Source organism: Myiozetetes cayanensis, unplaced genomic scaffold (genome assembly GCF_022539395.1).
Source record: "Myiozetetes cayanensis isolate MyiCay16 unplaced genomic scaffold, myiCay2020 scf12, whole genome shotgun sequence".
Taxonomy (NCBI): domain Eukaryota; kingdom Metazoa; phylum Chordata; class Aves; order Passeriformes; family Tyrannidae; genus Myiozetetes; species Myiozetetes cayanensis.
In genome coordinates, this window is record NW_026086826.1 from 14565513 (window position 1) to 14586566 (window position 21054).

General features: G+C 36.9%; 1 protein-coding gene across 1 annotated transcript in view; it reads right to left on the reverse strand.

Moving 5' to 3' along the window:
• Positions 1 to 21054, reverse strand: part of COL24A1 (collagen type XXIV alpha 1 chain) — a 127455-nt gene that overhangs the window by 76513 nt on the left and 29888 nt on the right. Inside the window, exons 8-19 of the mRNA XM_050307085.1 lie at positions 18754 to 18798; positions 17486 to 17539; positions 16265 to 16309; positions 14163 to 14216; positions 13420 to 13464; positions 10317 to 10370; positions 7866 to 7910; positions 3842 to 3895; positions 3706 to 3750; positions 3289 to 3342; positions 2617 to 2670; positions 1104 to 1157 (exon numbers count right to left, since the gene is read on the reverse strand). Coding sequence (XP_050163042.1) covers positions 1104 to 1157; positions 2617 to 2670; positions 3289 to 3342; positions 3706 to 3750; positions 3842 to 3895; positions 7866 to 7910; positions 10317 to 10370; positions 13420 to 13464; positions 14163 to 14216; positions 16265 to 16309; positions 17486 to 17539; positions 18754 to 18798 — 603 coding nt within the window. The remainder of the gene's footprint in view (positions 1 to 1103; positions 1158 to 2616; positions 2671 to 3288; positions 3343 to 3705; positions 3751 to 3841; positions 3896 to 7865; positions 7911 to 10316; positions 10371 to 13419; positions 13465 to 14162; positions 14217 to 16264; positions 16310 to 17485; positions 17540 to 18753; positions 18799 to 21054) is intronic.

A 21054-nucleotide genomic window follows, 5' to 3' on the forward strand; every position in this document is an offset into this window, starting at 1 on the left:
AAGCTGTACAAAGAGAAGAGATGAGGCAAGGATCTCTTCTGCTAATAATGAAGAGGCTCACAAAATCTAAAATCCCAAGCCACAGAGGGAGGCAGCTATGGACTGTGGACAGCATGCACAGGCTTTGTGTCTTCTGCACACCAACTGACTACAACAGATGGGCTCATTCTGTTGCTGTGTTGCTACAATGCTACAAAACATGAGTTTGTCTCAGCGAGGGCTCTCCTCTGATATGAAAGGTAGGAATATAGAGCCTTGGTTTCAGGAGATATGCTCCAATACGTAAAGCCAGAAAAATGATGATTTCAAACATACATCCCTCAGACAAACTAAAAAGGAAAAAAAAAGGGAAATGCCAAACAAACAAACAAACAAACCCCATCCCAATACAAACAAAACCTAAAAACCACTCATTGCAGGGAGCTAGTTAAGAAATAACAAATTGCAATCTGTGCTTTCATCTCTCCAGCAAATACATGGGTATACACATCTTTCTGATACAGACCACAGCATTTTTCCTTAAAGCCCATGGTATAAATGCCAAAAAGCATCAAAATTGAACAATTTGGAGACTGACAGTTTCTGTGTAGACTTCCATAGCTCTACAGAGTTCTTAGGAAACTTCACTGCTTGATTCAACTGCTTGGCAATACTTTCCATGTAACTGGTGTTTATTCTTTGTGGACCTTGCAAATAATGCTATTTTGCAAGAGCTAAATATGTAACCAGGCCTGAAAAATCCTATTTGTAAACATGCTGTAGAATTTATGAATAAAAGTGTGCCTGAGAAATCACGTGAGCCTCATTCAAAGTGTAATCCATGGCAGTAGGATTCAAAACAGAGCAAATCCTAAACACATAGACAAACAAAGAACTAATTTGTATTCAAAGCTCCTATATATCGATATTTTGCATTTAAAAAATTATGAGGTGGAATTTTTTGTACTTTATGGAGGAGAATGAATTCATCAATTATGACTGAAAAAAAGTTTTTTCTAATTCAACTACAAAAACATTCTTTCATGAAGCAAACCCATTTACCTCTGATTTTTGTAATTTAGAACTAAATGACATAAATTTATCTCTGTCAAGAAATTTCTTACCTCAGGTCCCTGAGGACCCAATGGTCCATGGGGTCCAGGATCTCCAATTTTCCCCTTAAAAAAATCCAAACAATTAAGATTTTTGATTATAATTTATTTTTAACAACAGTTTGCTATCAAGATTTTAAAAACATTTATTAACAAAGAAAGCCAACAGAAGTGTTGAGATTACTTTTTCACTAAATAGGAATTTTTGTAACTGGCTGTCTTTGAATTCAATTCAGACTAGTTCTTCATATCTCCTTGAAGTCACAACAACAACAACAACAACAAAGTCAAATCAGTTTTAGACAAAGAAAACTGGGAGTTTTGAGACAGTATAAGTAGTCATAAAAAACATTTCAAACATATAGTTGTTTTCACAATAAAACCTACATCTTATTTAAAAGTCCAAGAAGTAACTGTTACAGATATTGGTTTACATACTTACCTATATATTCTAAGTATCCAATCATAACCAAAGAAATGGTAGTTTGGGGATTAATAACAGTAAAATTAGGACTTATCCACACATTACGTTAAGTCCATTATATACAAATACTGACACTTCTAAAAATGGGTCAGAATATTTCTCTAAGTTATATCTGTTCTTCCACATATTTACAAGTTTTGGCAGGCCATACCTAGCTGTTCCTTGAGCAAAATTAAGGTCTGACCTGGAAACTATTTTTTCATTTTCAACATAAACAATTTTATTGTAAATTTGTTCTACAAAATTAGAATTATATTACTTGCAGGACTGACTTCTCAAAGCTTAATATAACACAAGTCACACAGTTGGTCACATTCAGTTTGTGCTTAAAATCCACCACTGTTCAGACAAAAAGTATTTTTTATTGAGTTTAAGGGCCTATGACATTCATTAGGTCTAAGTGGCTTGGTTGTCGATATGAAAATTGACAGTGGAGTGAGCACTGACAGCTTTCAATTATAAACCAAAAAGAGAGAAATTAGTGCTAAAAACAGGTGAGGAAAAAGCCAAGTAACCTTGTGCAGCATGCCTCTTCTGCCTCAACATTTACAAACCCAGCAGATGTGGCAGCAATGCACAGATGCCTTTAAAGTTGCTAAGAATCAATAAATACTGGAATTCATGACAACTTTTCCCTGTGAGAAATGACTGGTCGTTATTCATGGGATTTCACACACTCTCTCCAAATCCAGCTAGTCCAAATGGTCATCTTGGCAGTTCCCAAAGCTCTCAGTGGATTTCCTTCAAATATTACCAACACGTCTATTCCCTCACAAAGTGACTGCCACAGAATACCTAATATCCTAAGAACTCCTCTGTTAAAATTTGATACTTACAGTGACCTGTGTAAAAAAGCCTCATATCTGAAGATCTGACTCACTAACATCAGTCACCAGAAATAAGAGCGTCTTAGACCTTAGTACATTTTGAATTAGGTCACTTCTACAGGATTGCATGTAATATGAACATAATCTCACAAAAGCATCAAACATAGCAACATACAGTGATATATTGAGAGCAAAATTTGATGTGTAAACTTACTGGGGGTCCTGGTTTTCCTCTGATCCCTGGGGGTCCTGGTAAACCAAGAGCGCCCTGAAAAAAAACCCAAACAATTATATATACAAGAAAATGAATTGTGAAGTTTGAAGCAATAGATTGCTGTATTTTGCCGCCTGAAACAGACTTCAAAATAATTCTGCAGGATGAGAAAGATCTTCTAACACTGAACTTTCATCAAAAGAGTTCTCACAGGATGTGCTATTTCAGTGACTTCTGATGTACTAGCCAAACAGGAAAGAAGATCCTTATTTATCTCAGTTTCATGATAAGAAGGAGCATGTCAGACCATGTGCTGCTGCTAACCACACTAGGCCCAGGTGAGCTGCAGATGAACCTCAAGGTTCAAGGAAAGATATCTTTTATAACAGTTTCTTAGCAAGATTCAGATCACACCATAATTCTTTTCTTGCTTGATGCATCTCTAAACATGGATCTGCCAGAATTCTGCCTGTGCCCTTTCCTTATCTTTGTTCACATGTTCCATAACTAGGTTTTAATTAGCATAGCATTTCTTAAAAATGTTAATTTGGTGATATCCAATAATTTTTACTACTGCATTCTACTTTTATACAATTGACCTCTTGCATTTTAAGAGATTCAGAAGACTGATGACATTGGCTAATTTTGTAAAAGAATGCAGTCATAAGTTACCTTATCTCCTGGGTACCCCTGGTCTCCTGGCTCTCCTGCAAGGCCATGTTCACCCTAAACAACACATAATTTTATACAGACATATATATGTAGCTTAAAATGGGGCAGTTTTCAGAATAAATTCTAAATATTAAATTAATCTAAAACAGATATTTGACAATGCAAGATATTGCACTGAAAAAAACCCTCCAGGAAACCTTGCAGACCTGGATGTTGTTATGTCCAGTAGTAAGTGTTCTCTCCAGAAATACAGTATCAGATCATGAGACTTCAGTAATTTTAAAAAATAAAAGTCAGAAAAGAAAAGAAATCAAAAGGGAAAAGGGAAGGTTTTGCCAAGTACATTGGGCTTAATATTTAGAGAAGGAAGTCTGAAAGAACTATATATCTCTAAGATAATGAAAATATTTAAATCACCTTATCACCTTTCATTCCAGGCTGTCCCACACTCCCTGGGAAACCCTGTTAAAATAAAGAAGACATAAATCCCATGTTCAAATATAATTTGGAAAGCAGCATAGGCACCTGGCTATGGGATCACTTAATACCATACCATGGGCCCTGGAATTCCTGATGGTCCGCTCGGTCCTGCTGGCCCAATGCCTCCCTATCAAACAGCAAGAAAGGTGACTGCATTAAACATTTGATAAAATGGAACAACTTAGGGACTGGTAACAGAATGTGGTATTTTTCTGCACCACAGAGAGAAACCAAAATCTTTTTCAGGCTAATAACTTGGGAAAAAAAAGGTATCCATGTCATAAGTCCTTCACCTTTACAGTTCCCAACAACATCCAACAGAAACCCAAGAAACCAAACTTGCCTCTTCTCCTGTAGATTATATGTTCAAGAGGAGATCACAGTGCATTAGGCAATGCAGAATAAGGAAGCTTTCTTTTGTACTGCAGCTGCACATTCAGTGGCCATTCCTGCTGTCCTTAAGGTTAACCAACAACACCTCTCTGTAGGCACTGAATTTGGCTTAAAAACATTATTCTATGATGAGTAGGGCCATAAAAAGTGGCCTTTTATGGTCCTTTTACAAGGATTTCTCATCTATCAGTGACTTCAACAATTTAAAAAAAAAAAAAAAAAGAAGTGACTCTTCCGAAATACCAAGTGTGCAAAATGCAAAATTAAGCCTACGTTATGATGGGCATCTTAACTTCTTCTGTTCTCATGTACCTCACCACATCTCTCCTCTCTGGGATTTATATAGCAGATAGAAGGAAAATTTTATGACAGGAAAAAGAAAAGTGAACCACTAGTGAACAAGAAATAAATCAAGAATCTTACAAGATCAACACAGCAACAGCAATAATATTAATGAAAGACATGATTTAGCAATAGTTAAAACTATATTAAAAAGAGAAAAGTCTTATCTACTTCCTGCCTATTCTACCTCTGGGGAAAAAGAAAAACAAAACAAAACAATAAAAAGGCAGTGTTGTATCTCTGTGGCAATGCAAAAATTTAGCAACACATATTAATGTACAAATCTTTTGCCACTTGCTGAGAGCGATGTGGAAAAGATGAGATGGTCATCTATGCATTTCCAGTTCAGCACACATTCACATTATTCCCTGGAGACTCTTTCAGCAATGTTAGCAATAATATTCTTCTGCAGCTATCATCAGACTCCTGGCTCACTGAAGAAAAATGAAGACTGATCACTCAGTGTCTCAATGGTGCTTGGTAGAGTTCCCAAGAAAGTTGCCACTCTGCATTGCTTTGGCTTTCCATGACTGCTTAAATGACACATTCTGTCATGCTAGACAATCAAGACAAATTGGTTACATTGCTGCCTTTTACTTGTGCTACATATTCTAGTTCAGCAAGGCACTTCAGTATTAATGATCCTGTATGTTGAAAGGCACACTTAGGTAACAAGAGCATTGATTGAAAAATCACAGAGGGATACTGAGATGGGAAATAGAGCTTATAAAAGCAATGAGAGAAAGTTCCCAAACAGCTTTACAGCATTCAGATTCATTAAACTCTTGTCACAGTCTCCAGACATTTTGAGCAACCTAATTAAGAGCAAAGAACTGCAAGTACACAAAAATAAAACTGAAAAATTATCTCACTGATAAGAAAAATGTTGACTTAGTGAGTCTATCAGGTTTTTTAATCATCCTCCACCTACAACAACCTTGCTATATGTTAGCACATGCTTATCAGTTTGGTTCAAGTTTGCTCATAGATAAAACCCAAAACTTTCTCAGCTAAACTGTAGCTTTTCCACCATTTCTGTGTGACAAGTGAAACTAAAATCAATTTGCTTTTGACTGTCAAAAAGATAAGACATCGGAAAAAGAAAATTTGTGTTTTCCTAGGATTAGGTGGAGTTTTTAAAGGAAAAGAAAAATTAAAAAGAAAAACTAGTTCTGGTAACCATAGCAGTAAATTTTCTGAAACTCTACATCTTATTAACACTAATGGCCTTCCTAAGTCTTGAGAGACTGATGGCTCAGCCAGCCAAAACTCTGGACTTGCCAAGTGCTTTGTATATTGAAAAAAATCATGAAATAAAGGAATTATTGGACTCAGCTGATGCTGCTTATTTTGCCATTGTCCTCATGAACAAAGCAAAAATACAGCTAGCTCTTGCATACAGCTGGACTAGACAAGCTACTTGAATTAATGCTGTTGGTTTCTGCTGGAGAAATATATTTAATCTCATGGTCAATATTGCATCTTGTAATAGTATAATGTGTTATAATGGACTAAGTATTTAAAAGCAAACATTGAGGGCTGCAGTTCTTTACTCAGTTATGGATGACCACTAGCATCTGCCTGAGTAACAGCTGTGTGAGCTGAGGCCAGGGAGCACAAACCCATTTTGAGAGCAGGTGTGGTCAAGGAAAAGGGCTGCACCATACAAGCTGAATTTGGGGATGCTGGGGTCACCTGGAATTCCCCCAGGTCCTGGTGAAATCCTGCTACACTTTAAAGAGTGCAATGGTCCCTTGTAAAGAAACTCTGGAACAAAGCACAGATCTTCCAATTACCTGACCAGGAAAGAGGAAATCAGACAAACCAATATGATGTTACTGGAACTGTGTGAAAGAGTCCAACACATAAAGAAGAGAAGGAAGCCAATCAAATGGAGCTTACACACAAAAGAATTGTTGATTTCATGCTGTTCAAAATCTAAATATGCCATTGATTTTTTTTTTCTCCCAAGAAATAGCTCTCATTAAGGTTATATTTCACCTATGTACAAATGGTAAAAGCTTTGGACTGGTGATGGAAAATTATTTCTCTATATCACAAAAAATTATTGACACTCAATCTCTCTGTCAATGACCACAACTCAGCAAGAAGCTAAATGGAGCTTTGACCCCATAGACATTTATGCTTACGAATTCTAGGTAGGACAAAACTGCTGACTAAGTTTTAGTCAAAATAATAAGCAACAATATCACTTTAGAAGTGATATATAGTAGGTTTTTTTAGAAAACCTAGATACATTAGTACAATTATCAACGTCCTTGAGATAAAATTCCAAAGACAGTCACGTAAGAAGGAAAAGCAAACTGGAATTCTAAGCAAATTATCAAAAGTGCAACCTCTGGTAGCAGGAGTGCTTCAGTTGGCTCGAATATGTCAACTGACAAGAACACAGTAAGTTCATGTTTGCATGATGAGGTTGGAAGCTGCAGAGGTTTCTTGACCAAGCTTGTGTTTTCACTATGGCAATGCCATAACAATCCCAATCAGACAACAAGGGATGACTTACAGGAATATTTTTTTGTTATAAACATATAATTAAAAAGTTAATAGTAATTGAACTCAACTGTTGTACTTCAAAGGAAAAGTCAGATGACCATAAGTGTAAAGTAACAAACTTATCAAGAATGTTTCAGATCTGCAGATATCAAAAAAAAAACCACAAAGCAAACAGTGGAGACAATCACGGCTTTCTTAATTCAAATGTAAACATGCTATTTCTCTCCCACATTGAGAACATGGTTGCGTGGCCAGGCACGATTGAGACAATGTCAAGAACAAAATAGAGGTCCTCTATGAGTAAATATATGAATTACTTTTTAAAAAAGGGAGTAAGACTACATGGTATGAAAGTATTACTCTTTCCTGCCTCCTGTAGGACTCACTGATGTCACAGAGCTTCTCTGGCACAACTGCATTGATACAACTACAGTGTGCAACTCCACACTGAGCACTACAACCTTATTCTATGAATATTTAACCAAAAAAAAAAAATCAGTATAATACTGTAAACAAGCTAAAGTAATTTCGCTTAGAAATTAATTCTGATTTGAATTTGGTAGCCGTATTCAGGAACGAATGAGGGCTGAGTTGTTAAAGTGTTTGAGACTATTGCACTTCATGAAAAAGTAACACTGGCTTTAATGCTATGAACTAGTAAACTTGGTCATTTCAAATAAAAAACCCAGACATACTGGATCAGAAATAAGCATACAAATCCACACCAAGTACAAAAGTACTCCATACTGGCAATGTGACAGCAGTTGTGTAGAGTGGTATTCATTAAAATCACACAAGACAAATATTGTAATGAAACCATATCAAAGCAATAAAAGTGTACTCACTCTTAGTCCTGGAAATCCAGGAGGACCAACCCCACCAACAATTCCCTTCAAACAAAATTAAATTTAGATTATTTGAATGTTACCATTTGCAAAGAAATTCCAGGGATAAGATTAACAAAAGTGATCTACAGAGTAAGTTATTTGGGATTTTTATAGAGTTCCCAAAAAGTGAGAGCTTATCACCGCATAGAGGAACACACTTACTTAAATCTCTGGATTGTGCAATTCAATCTCCTGATATTCATATATGAAATCACTGCTGATGCTACTGCAGGGATACGAGATTTTTTTTACCGCAATACTTAAAACGGGAGGAAGAATGAACAATTTTTTGAGGGTGAAAAAAGAATTTATTAAGATTTCTTTGAAAGATGAATAGAACAACAGCTCAGTTCATAGAAGGATCACTGCAAAATGAACACACTCTTTATGAAAAATTGCTTCTTGATACAAACTACAGTATTGGTACTATAAAAGGAGTTACAAATTCAACAGTACTCTACTACTGCCTCTGCCACACTCATGTTTAACTCAGAAGAGGTTAAAACACTGCAGAAAACAGTTGCCAAGTCTCTTTGCATGTCATGAAACAGGTATTGTAGCCCTCCAGATCATCATGCCTCATGCAGGCTGTTGGCACTCAAGGTGCAGGGTAAGTTTTATGCAAGCAAATCTAAGCCAATTCTGAGTGTGTCCAACTGGGCATGACTTGGACACAGCCCAGAGGACACCTTTGTGCTCTCCTCCCTCCTCTGGTGCCCTCACACCTTCTCCAACCTGCTCCAAACTAACCAGAGGTGAAGTTGGATGCTCTAGCAACATCCTCCAAGGCAGACCAACATCCTCAGAGAATTGGGAGGGTGTTGTGGAAATGAAGGATGGCATCAGTCAGTTAAGCAGAAGAAATGAGGCATGGAGACAAGTGTCATTAGTGTCAAGTCAGCACATGGGAAGAAATGTCTTCCCTTCAAGTTCCTGCCACCACAGCCCCTGCTCTCCACTGCCAGCTCAGGAACAGGCTCTGTAAATAGCCCATTAGCATTGCAGCCCCCTGCAGCTGCAGCTCTGGCCCCTTGCCTGAACAAGCCCTGCAGGGTGAGTTTTGGGGGAGGAGGGGAGAGGGATTGCTGCCTGTCTAAGAAGGCAGAAAGATCAGCAGCTGTCTTGGCAGATTAGATGGAACTTGTTTGCAAACGTTTGCATTAAAACAGGCTTCTTTGTAAAGCACAAGTCTGTAATTTCAGATCCAGGCTTTCTGAGCCTGTTTCTATTAAAGTACTGTTCTGCAGATCTGGTGCAAAGACAATATCTGCTTTATCAGGAATGGAGGGAGACTTGGGAGTACCAGGAGGGAAAGGAAGAACTAACATTTTAATATCATTTGAAAAGCAGCTGGTGACACTCACAAAGCCTCAGAGGGTTTTCAAGATGAAAAGCACTACACTGACATCACCTGACATTCCAACAAGGGAAACTTTGCCTCAGGGACCAGAAATGCAAAATAATTTTTTTGCTATGTTCCAAAACGTTAACACCAAATGTTTATAACCCACCAGCAAAATTCATGTAAGCTTTTCTAAAACAAGTTTCTAAAATGGGCATCAGGGCAGGCCTTCAAAAAGGAGAAAATCTATGCCCAGTTGTTGACTCTGGTCCATATCAGAAAAATCTTTAGAAGCAAACTGATAGCAGTTTCCAAAGAAGCATCCAACAATACAAGATGATTTAAATCATCAGCTAGTTTACCCGGAGCTTATTGCTGCTCTTTTGTTCTGCCCAAAGCCTTTCACTGGTTTCTGACACCAAAGGAAACCTGAGTTTGGAGTCTGCAGCCAGAGTTTCCCTACAAATACAGCAAGACAGCAAAGCTGCTTTGAGAGACGTGACTGTGGCACAGTTTGAATATCATACTACAAGAGCACTTTAGCCTGCACACACTGCCAAGGACAAAGCTGTTATCATACTGATTATAATGCACTGAATGACATACTAGCATAATTGTTTTCAGTAACAGTTCAAAGGATGAAACCAACTACCAAAGGCATAAGCATACAAAAGCTAGGGTTTTACACGTAGGCAGAATCCTATTTTGTGAAGGTGATCTTGGAATAATGGTTTAAATAAACAGTGCAAGATCAAATCCAATGCAAGAATTTTTGAAGACAAAACATTCATCAGCAATGCAATGAGGACAGTAAGAGAACTGATTCTCAAGGTAGTCAGCACATGTAGCACTGGAAACTGCAGCTTTCTGAGTCTTTTGTTACTCTTTTTTATACTTATTATAGTACTTTCCTAGCAATTTCCATGAAAAATTTAACAGTCCTCGATTTTCCTGTGGACTTCAAGACATTTCTTTTGAGGCAAAATCTCCTTTTCTATTTAGGAGGAGAGATAATATTGAGTGTTACAAATTTTATCACGTTAATCAAGACACAATTCAATACTTACAGGACTTCCATCTGGACCAGGAGGGCCTCTATTTCCAAAGTCACCTGGAAAACCCTAAAGAAGAAGAGAAAATAGCTGTTCTTCATCATCCAAGACATGAAGAGTGGTCCTTACCAACACGAACACTTGCCTTAGCCTGCATCTAGAGACTGAAACAGTAACTCGAGACATGGTGAAACCTCATTCATTTTATGAGAGTTTTGACTTCAGATACTAGGTTATCAGGAAAGGAAAGAAACCTGATTTATCAAGTCAAGCATTGAAGCCTGAAACAGATTGTTCATTTTTTGCTTGAAAAGTAAAATGAAATGGAATTCCACCACTTTACTGGCTCTAATCTTTCTTTCTCCTCTAAGGATTTTGAAGATTGTTTTTCTTCTTTCAGATGTTGCCCACTGTGGAAACATATAAGTTGCTGGGGAAAGTAATTTGATGCCATAACCCACAAGTATATATTTTTTAAACTCACAAATGAGGCATCAAAAGGGAAATGGAGGATGCAATGGGACAATTTTACCAGTCACATAGAATCATAGATGCAGGTTACAAATGATACAGCACAAACCCAGCATAGCAAGAGTTACATCATAACCCCATTCCCAACAGCATGTGTCCTTTAACTGATGCTAAAAAAACCTTGTCTTAGTAAGTAGAAAAATAAAAGCAAAATGAAGAGTCAGAAAAGTCTAAAAATGGAAGGAATATAATAATACTATTGAGCGACAAGTGTTTTATGAAGTCAATATTATCATTTAACATTAGTATAAAGCATACAAAGGATGAGTATCCATAATTTTAACATAAAACAGAACCTGAGTTGTTTTTACAGTTACAAAAAACTTGATTAAGAAATTCTTGGTAAAATTTCCAGGGTCTGCTCTGACACATTGACAACTGGTTTTAACTAATCACAGATAGAAGAAAACTATGTAGAAGAAAACCTTCCCTCAAATGTGCATATAAAAGCAAAATGCATCATACTAACAGGACAGACAATGCATTAAAAATACCGCAGAACAAGCCAAATTTTGTATTATGATAATACAAGGGAAAGAAATTGAATTCATATACTTCTACTGTGAAATATTTGCTTAAAAGCATATTATATGCAAAACTAATCTAAAATTCAACCAAATCCTCACTTTATAATCTTCACAATACTGATTTGAGCAACTGAATATTTTGTTCCATTTTAAATATGCCAGAAATGTTACAAACATGAACAACTCTTCAAGAAACCTGCTAATTAGCAGCATTTTATGAATTATAAGTGTACAATCCCTTGTATGATCCACTTCTTTTATACTTTAAAATTACTTCCCAGAACTGAGATTATGTTTGGGACCTGTTTTCTTTCATAAAGATCCCTGCCAGTCAGACAGGTTTTTTTCTCTCAAGTATTATTATTGACAGAAGTTTAGTCCAAAGAAATAAATTGCACCCTAGAACAAAAGGTGAGGAGCCTGACCTCAGGCACTACAGAATTCCCAGGCCAAATTTTCTTTAGCACAGTGCCCTGCCCCAAAGCACCAGCGTTGTTAACTCTAGGCATTGTGCCAAAAGACCTTGTCATTACAGCTATCATTGTTTTGGGTTAAAATAACACACCTTCTCTAAGACTGTGATCCAGTAAAGTCCTTCAAGCCAGGTTCCCATGTGATTGCTCTCCTGGTTCTGGCCCTACATTCGTAACCTTTAGTCAAACAAGCACTTTATAGATCACAGAAAGGATTTGGAATGAGTCTTGGGATTTGGAATAAACCTTGAGATTGAGGAAATTACAACATTAAAAGAAATCAGTTTTGAATGAAGGTGATCACAGACATTGTGCAGAGGGGCTTTTGGTGCTCTGTCAGCTATGTGCATCTTCTCTGAATTGATTTATATAAATAAAAGTCCTTATCAGAACATAGCCTGTCACTGTGCTCCGATAAATTAAAAATAACTGCTTGCCACAGCATGCACAGCACCAACTAACTGCTGCAGATTGGAACAACTGTACTGGCAGTCAGTGAAACCTGCCACGGGGAAGGACAGTATAATGCAAAACACATTTTCAGTGTACTCTGCTGTCACCTCTTCTTCCTATTCCACACTCAGCATAAGCCTTTGATTTCCACATTGGTTCTCCTCCTTCTTAAATACTGCATGTGACTCATCAGCACGAGACACTGACAACTACTGCAAGGTATTAGTGGCGAAGAGCCCTTCTTGCCCAACACGCAGATGCACAAAGCATTCAATTCAAGTTATAAGCAAATGACAATATGGTCAACAAGCACAGGAACACCCTGTCCTTCTGGTTGAATAATTAAAAACCAGATTCCTCCTTTGATTTTATATCTCAACTATTTGATAGCAGCTGCAGAAAGTAGTCTATCAACCTAAGGGCACTTCGCTTGCCTTTCTTTACATCAAAGCAACTCTTGTGGGCTAGTGACTATTTTGGCTGGTGTTGGATCACACAGAAAACAAAAAAATTAAACAGAGCCCTCCACAACTTTCTTAGCATACAGCAAGGGCCAAACGGTGATAATCACACTACTACTGCTGAACAAGCTTGTTCAACATGCTAGCTGAAAGTCATCTGAACTGCTGAGTGCGACTGACTGCACAACTGCAGAACACTATCGTGGTTTTCAATCTCAAACCACAAGAAAGTTAAAATTAGAAACTCCTGGATAGCTTCAAAGACCTAAGATAATATGGTTGCACCAGAAAACAAATCATTTGTCATTGCAGATATACCGCAGGAAATATGGAAACCTTGATAATGTATCCTTGGCAGATTTGTGTTTATTCTCAGCTGTAGAAATTTATGTTAAGTAGAGGACAGCTTTAATTTACCGTAATTCAGAAACATCACACATTACAAGATCTTCATCCAAACCAACACCAAAATCAGATCAACAAAGCTTGCATCATATGTGCACCTTGTGCTAATATAGATTTTACAGAATTTATTTATGTACTAGCTGAAAACAATAGGAAGTCATCTATGGCCAAAAAAACCCTAACCTTTTTCAGTGATTAAAGTTACAGAGTTAATTACAGGTGGATTCACATTGGCAGCAGGAATTATAACAAGTATTAAAAGCTTTACCTGTCTCCCTTTAGGACCTCTTTTCCCACGTAAGCCTGGTATGCCCTGAGAAAGAAATAACCCATCAAAAGTAAGTTTTCTTTTCTTCAGTACTTAAATTCGAGTAATTCAGCCTGTATTTGATTATTTGATTGGAAAAATACAGTGTCAGAAGCACTACCACTAAATAAAAATAAAAAATTAATTAAAAAAAATATTTGAGCAAAGAATTGCAGAGACGTCCTACAGCAGAAACACAAACTTTGCTTTGTTTACTGTGGCCATATCAGAACAACTGTGAAAAAGGGCCATATCCTGCTTGGATCCAAGTACATGGCCAGGCAGTTTTGTGCTCAAGAGAAATAAGAAAAAGCTCAAGCACAGAGTGAGAGACTTCCATGGCTTGTTCTACTTCAAAGATCATCTAAGAAGAGACAAATATTAATTACCAACTGAATGAAATTGCTTCAATGAAAAATATTCATTAAGGGCCTTGTTAGTAGGAAAAAAAATAACCCTAATCCTTGCAGCTGTGGAGTAAATTAAGATAATAATTTACAGCTGCTCCCCATTTATCTTTAGCACTAATGCATTTCAGTGCTTAGACTAATTATATATGACCTATTTATCTGATTTTCTTCACATCAGTTTTGCTTTTAGCAAAAAGTACTTAAATGAATACATTGTACATTTTCCCCTCATTCTAAAGTATATTGCATTACCACACAAACATCAGCATTTCATTAATGTTCCATTAAGCCTACCCTTTCTCCTTCAGGTCCTGGTTGTCCTGCCACACCTGGAGGTCCAATGAAACCCTAAAAACAAAAGAACAATGCTTTTCACCAGCACTGCTTGTCCCTCAGTATTGGCCAGCTATGGGTTCACGATAAAGGGGTTCAATTCAGACTGATTTTAAAGTACCAGTGAAGCTCTAGCAATTTAAATGTGACTAGGATTTACTGCCCAACTAACAGCAAAACCAATTTCCTGCTATAAGGGTACAGAATCAGTTAATCGAGAAGTCCTAAGAAAGTGGTCCAAGAAGACAAGGTTGCATCAGACACCTTGTTTATTAGAACAGATGGAATTAGAAAATTTTTTCGTAAGTTAATCTTATTCATGAAATACATCACAAAAGATGTTCTTATCTTTAACAACACTGTGTGATCACTGCTATATGTAAGAGCTCTTGAAAGTCAAGAGTTTATCTTAATATAAGCAGAATGTCTTAAAGTTCAGTGGTGACATTTCTCTGCCACCATTTCACAGTTGTATGGAGAGATGGGTCCTGCACTACCATCTTCAACCTGAGACTGGAATAAAAATATTATTAGTTACTAAAAAAGAATTCCTTGCTTTCATAACTCTCTCCAGTCCTCCAATTGTAATTTCTATTTTCTTTGTTAATTATGAAAGACAGTGCCCTTCTTGTCATCCAGCCTAATGAGAATTAGGAAGGAAAACAAGGGTACTTCTACTTTCTACTGTTTCTTAAAACAGCTGAGAAGCAGAGCACAGTTTGATTACAGGAATGTTTAAAACATAAAGCTCTAAAGACACTTAATATCATGCTGCTATACACCTCCATGGCACAGTAATATGGCTCAAGAGGGCTGTGTCATCATTTTTACTGGGAATTGTTTTTAGAACTCATATACAGGACTTAGCCTTAAGACATGACAGGTGTTTTTTCCTAAAATTACTCATGCATTGGCCATTTTTAGCTTTGTGTAAACAGAGCAGCAGTAACTTTTCAGGAAGTGACTGGGATCACTAAATGTCTTGGTTGAAGGGAGAACAAGACAAAATGCTTAAGAATCTGAACAAAAATAAACTGCTGAAACATAAAAGAAACAACCCCTGAGGGTCCAATATCTGTTGGCACTTGATCCTGACAAACTAATTTTTCCCATCGTTGTAATGAAAACTGACATAAAAAACCCCACCCCAAAAAAAGCAGGCAAATGTTTAAAAAGCAAGCTGCATGTAAAGACTTTTAGTAACTACATTAAAAAAAAAGAGAAAAGCATATTGATAATAAATTAGTAATAAAATATTAATCAATTATCAATTAATAAATAATAATGAATTGTTACTTAAATTATTTTAATATATAATTGAGAACACAGAACACTGCTCAGTACCCTGTACATGAACTGAGGGTCTGAAAACACCTAGCAGAAGCCGCCTTCAAACCCTAGATGCAACCAGCAATATGCAAGTTTCTAGAAACCTGTTTCTACTGCTTGATGGTGAGAGTCAACCTGAAAAAATATTTATACATGCACCAGCATGTATAGAGAAAAACCCAATTTATTATACTTCCAAGAATAAACAAAAGCAAACCTTGAAAGCACAGAGCATTAAGAGTCTTCAGTCCCTGGGATATGTAAAACTACAATTCAACCGTTCTAAAATCTTAAGATCACTTTCATGGTTTTTATAGGACAAGACTGTTTCCCTTTATCAACTTCTGTAGCTGTTACAGATTGCAAATGCCAGATATGTCTCCCTTCTTGACAACTTCCATTATGGAAATAATGCTTCAGGCAGGAAATGTCTACTCCTCTTCACTCCCAGTCCTCACACACCCAGTGCTGCTTTCTTCTCCTGCCTGCGTGCAAGTGAGAAGAAGGACAACAATGGAAGCCTGCTCTGTGCAGCTCACCACGGGAAAAAAACTAAACTCTTAACTTCTTTTGGAAAGATACACTGTGTTCTCTCATTTGTAGGTTCTGTAAAGGCAGAGTGGTTCAGCAGGCATACAACTGGTAGAGACAAATTAAATTCCTCATCCCCTTTCTTAGGTACTGTATGGGTAAAAATAGACATGCATACCAAAATGCTTAAAATGCTTACTTACTCTTACACCTTTAGGACCTGGGTTACCTTGTGGTCCAGCTAAGCCCTATTATAAAAAGACATGAGATGCAATTAATTTTAAACAGGCAGATATGATCTATGTGAAAGAACTGCAACAGTATCTGTTAACAGTAAACTGGCAACACATTCTTGAAATTCATAGAACTGAAGACTGTGTCATCCAGTAGTCTCCTGGGATCGTGTTCAGAAAGGTCTCCCATTAATGCATGGCTGAAACACAGACAATGACTGAAACTTCCATTACATTAAAATTATTTCTTCTGGGAGGAAATTTTTTTCCAGACCCAGTGCTCTGGCATTACAGTGACATAATTTCAAAGGATTCTTCATGAGTTTTGATATTTGGACACATTTCCAATTACTAATGGCAGAATAGCAAATGTAGTCCAAATGCTCTAAACATTTGACACCATTCTACACAAAAATGTTATCATCCATTACTCTATAATATTGTAATGGAATTTTAAAATATATAGCCATTACAAACCTAATCCAATAAAACACTGCAGTATTGGTCAAATTCACCCTTTCAGCAAATACAAAACCACAAAGTCAATTGCTGTCAACCTGTCTTATATAATCTATCTGGGGAAAATAACGAGCATTTCTGCTTTATGTCTTATTCCTATAACTGCACTGAGATATCTGTTACCTTATATGTAAATTAAAAAAAAGATTCAATATTTATGTAAGTGCTTGTGTTATAAAAAAGTTGCTTTCTGGCTTTATTGGTTCTCCTAAACCATCTCAATGGGGGAAAAAAAATCTTTTAATCTTTGATTTCCCTAAAGAGCTGAAGAAATAGTTTCAGCGATGAAGTAAACACACTGGTGAAAAATCAGGAGGAACAGGCAGTTTCCTATTGCTTCTGAACTTGAAATACAAGAAAAGATAAACCACATAGAACCACATGAGGCTTATGGACAAGTATGAAGTGTTCACACATTCAGTATTTTGGTAATACCATTTATGTATTCTAGAAAGGAGCAGCATTACTGCATCCAACCCATCGAAGTTTAAAAGCCAAGAGACTCAATATTCCCTCGAAGGCACTACCAGAGAAAGGGGTTGTTTCAAAAATAAATGACAGGACGTAAACAATCACATTAGATATGGTACTTCTGAAGAGAATAAACGAAAGGAAAAACAAAAAAAAGCGAAACACCAAAAAAATGCAAAGACATTAGTATAGTTACTGCACCTGCCTGCCAGGGTAACCAACTGCCCCAATACTGCCAGCCATTCCTGGGATTCCCTAAGTGGAAAAACGGGGGGGGTGGGAGGAAGAGAGAAAAAAGAAAAGAAACAAAAAACACATTTAATGTCATGGTTTGAAGTTTGTTTTATCATTTCTGTCATTCAACATCTAGTCATACGATGCAGCTTAAGCTCATGGAAAAAACGCTTTTTAAGCAAGACACACAGTAATATCCTAAAATTCACCCATCATAAATAAGTAACTCCACCAATTTCAGTTACATGTCCTTTGAAAAGAGTCTAAGATTTTGTGAAATACAACTGTGCACCCCTTACTTTCATAGAGAAAATATAGATGATATTTGTAGAAAATAATTGAGGAGGGCTATAGGAGACAGATCCTTATAATGAAGTAACTGCACAAGTCTTAGCTGTATTGGAACAAACACATTGAATTTTTCATTAAAGAAGAATCCTTGTATCCTTACAAATCCACTTTGTTTTGTTTCTTGCAGAATCAGGTCAATATAGCACTGGATTAATTATAGAAATATAGAACTTGTCTCCATCTTCTCCTGATGCTGATAACCCTTTTTTTTTCCCCACTGGTTCTCTCTCTGTCATTGCTATATTATAAATCAACACAAAAAAGTTCCTACAATCCTGTAGTAAAAATTCATTCAGTTAAGATCTGTGTACAAAAGCCACGAAACTCCTAGATGGTGCTCCTGAGTTTTCATCTCCCTTCAGGTGTTTACCATCTATTATCATAACCATTTCCTTTTCAGAGTCATCTAAAAGGAGACCCATGCTTCTATCTACTCTGCCATAAGAAGTCTTATCAATGCTAACAAGACATCAGCAACTGGATATCTTTGAAACTTACATTCAGGTTGCTTCTTGGACTGACATGGAAGTGAGAAAAATAACTCAATAACTGTTGCATTTTCTACATGCTAGGAGATTTAAAATGCATTAAATCAGTAGAGATGGGAGAATTCAAAATGTGCCTCTTAAAAGAATTTTACACCAACATCTGCCAAGCTAGTATGGGAGTTGAAAAACAAGTTGGTCTTTTCCATTTAATTTAGACCATTTTCTTACCATACAGATCCCTAAACTGAATTCTTGGTCAAGAACTGCCCAGTATTTCCTTAAACAGTCAGTAATTTACACTGATAGCTTATACTGAACACTTACAGTGGGTTATACAAGTTTCTGTCATCCACTGTTCATCTGCAGAGTACAGAGTACTGTGCTTTCATCACTCACCTGCTCTCCCCGCGGCCCTCGCAGTCCTGGATAACCCTTAAGACCCTGCAGGTAGAGAAAGAGAGATGCAAAAAATACAGTCAAATAAACAAAACAGACGTTCTTTTCCTACTCTATTCTCCCTTTATCAAGAAAAAAAAATATCTAGACTTGTCTGCCTGCAGAATTGGTTTCCATTCAGCAGCTCCCATGAAAGCTGAGTGAGAGAAAAGGAGTAAGAAATCTTCTTGGCAGTTTAGACAATTTCAATATATCAGCATGCTTTAAGACAGTTCCAGACTTGTTCTCTTTTAAACAAATGAGTACATGGATGCTGTCACCACTGAAACTGAAGAACTAGACTCTACACAGTGCATTTCCCCATTCCAAATCCTTGTCACAATGACCTTTCCCAACAAAGCAGTTCAGAGGAGAGGTATAAGTAGACAGACAACTCAGACTATTCTAGGACACACTCAAGAGAGACAGACCTTCCAGGACACACAACATCTTTTTTTGAAATTAACATAGAACAAATTTCAGCTCTTATACTATGGAATTTTTATTGGTAGGGAAAATAGTCTCATCCCAGAAATCTTCCCTGTGGTGCTGGAATCATGAAACTGTTTGTTGAACTTTATTCCCTGTGCATAGACCATTTCAAGCATATTTTACCTCTTAAAGAAAAAAATCAAAGAATTAAAAATAGAGCTGGAACTTGCTATCTGCACTTGAAAGGGGACCTTTCCTCTTGAATGTCTTCACACTGTACTAAACATACCCAGGCAAACTGGCCTAAAAGGGAGCCTCTAACAGTTGCATGATTTACGCAAAAGCCAAGTTTCTGGCCTCCACTTCCTTTGCAAGAGGTGCTGGGAACACACAAGTCCAAAAGCTACATCTTGAAAGAGAAAGACCAAAACAATCCTTATTCTGGATAGAAATCTATCACAAAATTGGACTCAAAGACATTGACTGAGCAGCAGGAGTGTCTTGGCTGATGTTAAACATCTGGCTGCCTTGCGGCATGATGATACTCATCACTCAGTAGAGACTTGAGATTCACTGTTCTAAGAGGAAATTCTGCAACTGATTTCAGCAGATCAGGTATTTCAAATTTTTGGATGAGCGTCTGCATGACCACGACAGTATTTTTGCATGACATTAATTCTATTATCATATTCCAGATTAAAAGATAAAATTATTTTCCTTGGTGACAATTTTGGAAAAAGCTAGTAACTCCTCTTTAGCTTTCAAAATGTGCCTCAGAAAATGACAGTTTTTTAGAGTCCCAGTCAACTCTGTATTTCATGAATTTTCTCCATTACGGAATTTTATCCCATCTCTATGCTTAAATAATCAACTAAAGAAGCTGCTGCTAGAAGAGAACTCTCGGTAGTTTCTTATTTTTGTAGTAGGAAAAAAGGAAAGCAAATTCTGCTACACACAGAAACACTCAAAGAAAACTTTATCACAAGTTAGTTTCAAAGTGTGTCAGTTTAGCTGATTAACACTTGCAAGGACAGTCTCAAAAGAAGGCTCACAAGAAATTGTGAGATGAAAGACTGATTACTGGTGTGCACGTTTCTACACAACAGCAGCTTACTTCTGCCAGAGCAAAACTCCTCTGAACTCATACTTTAGAGTAGTATGCCTATATTCTTATTCAGAGTTAACATGGCCTTAATTCATTCTAACTCACTTAGTGCTGGTTGGGAATGAAGATAAACCATGCTAACATGAATATAATTCCAAAGAGACAGTTTTCACACAGGGGTTTCTTTCCCTGTGGCTTAGCTAATCCTCTTAAAATTCTTAGATTTTTATTAGCTTGAGTTTGTATTCTTGAACGTATCCATATAAATTAGATGCAGTTTACTCTGAGCTATGATGGAAATAAATAAGAAGAATAAAAGTTCACATGCACTAGTTTGAAAAATTAGTTACCTTCCAATTTCTAATGAAGATTAATTCTCTGACTTTAAAGCTCAGTGTGGAAGAGAGCGGTTTGAAGCTTCCAATTACAGCAATACAGACTTCAAGCACATTTCAAAAACATAGCAAGTTGTAAGAATACTTTGGTCTGCATGAGAGAAAAAATATTTACTGCCAACTAAAACGTAGCAAGTTGAAATGTCTGACTTGTACCATATGCAGCACAGTGGGACCCAGACTGAGTGAAGTGTTTATATGGCAGACAGTCTGTACATATAACAGCAAGGACTATTCAAGCCATGTCTTTCCATCTTACTGTTACCCATTCTGTTTTACTAGGTTTTCTATGCACTGTTATTAAAATATATTAAAATATATCTAGCACAA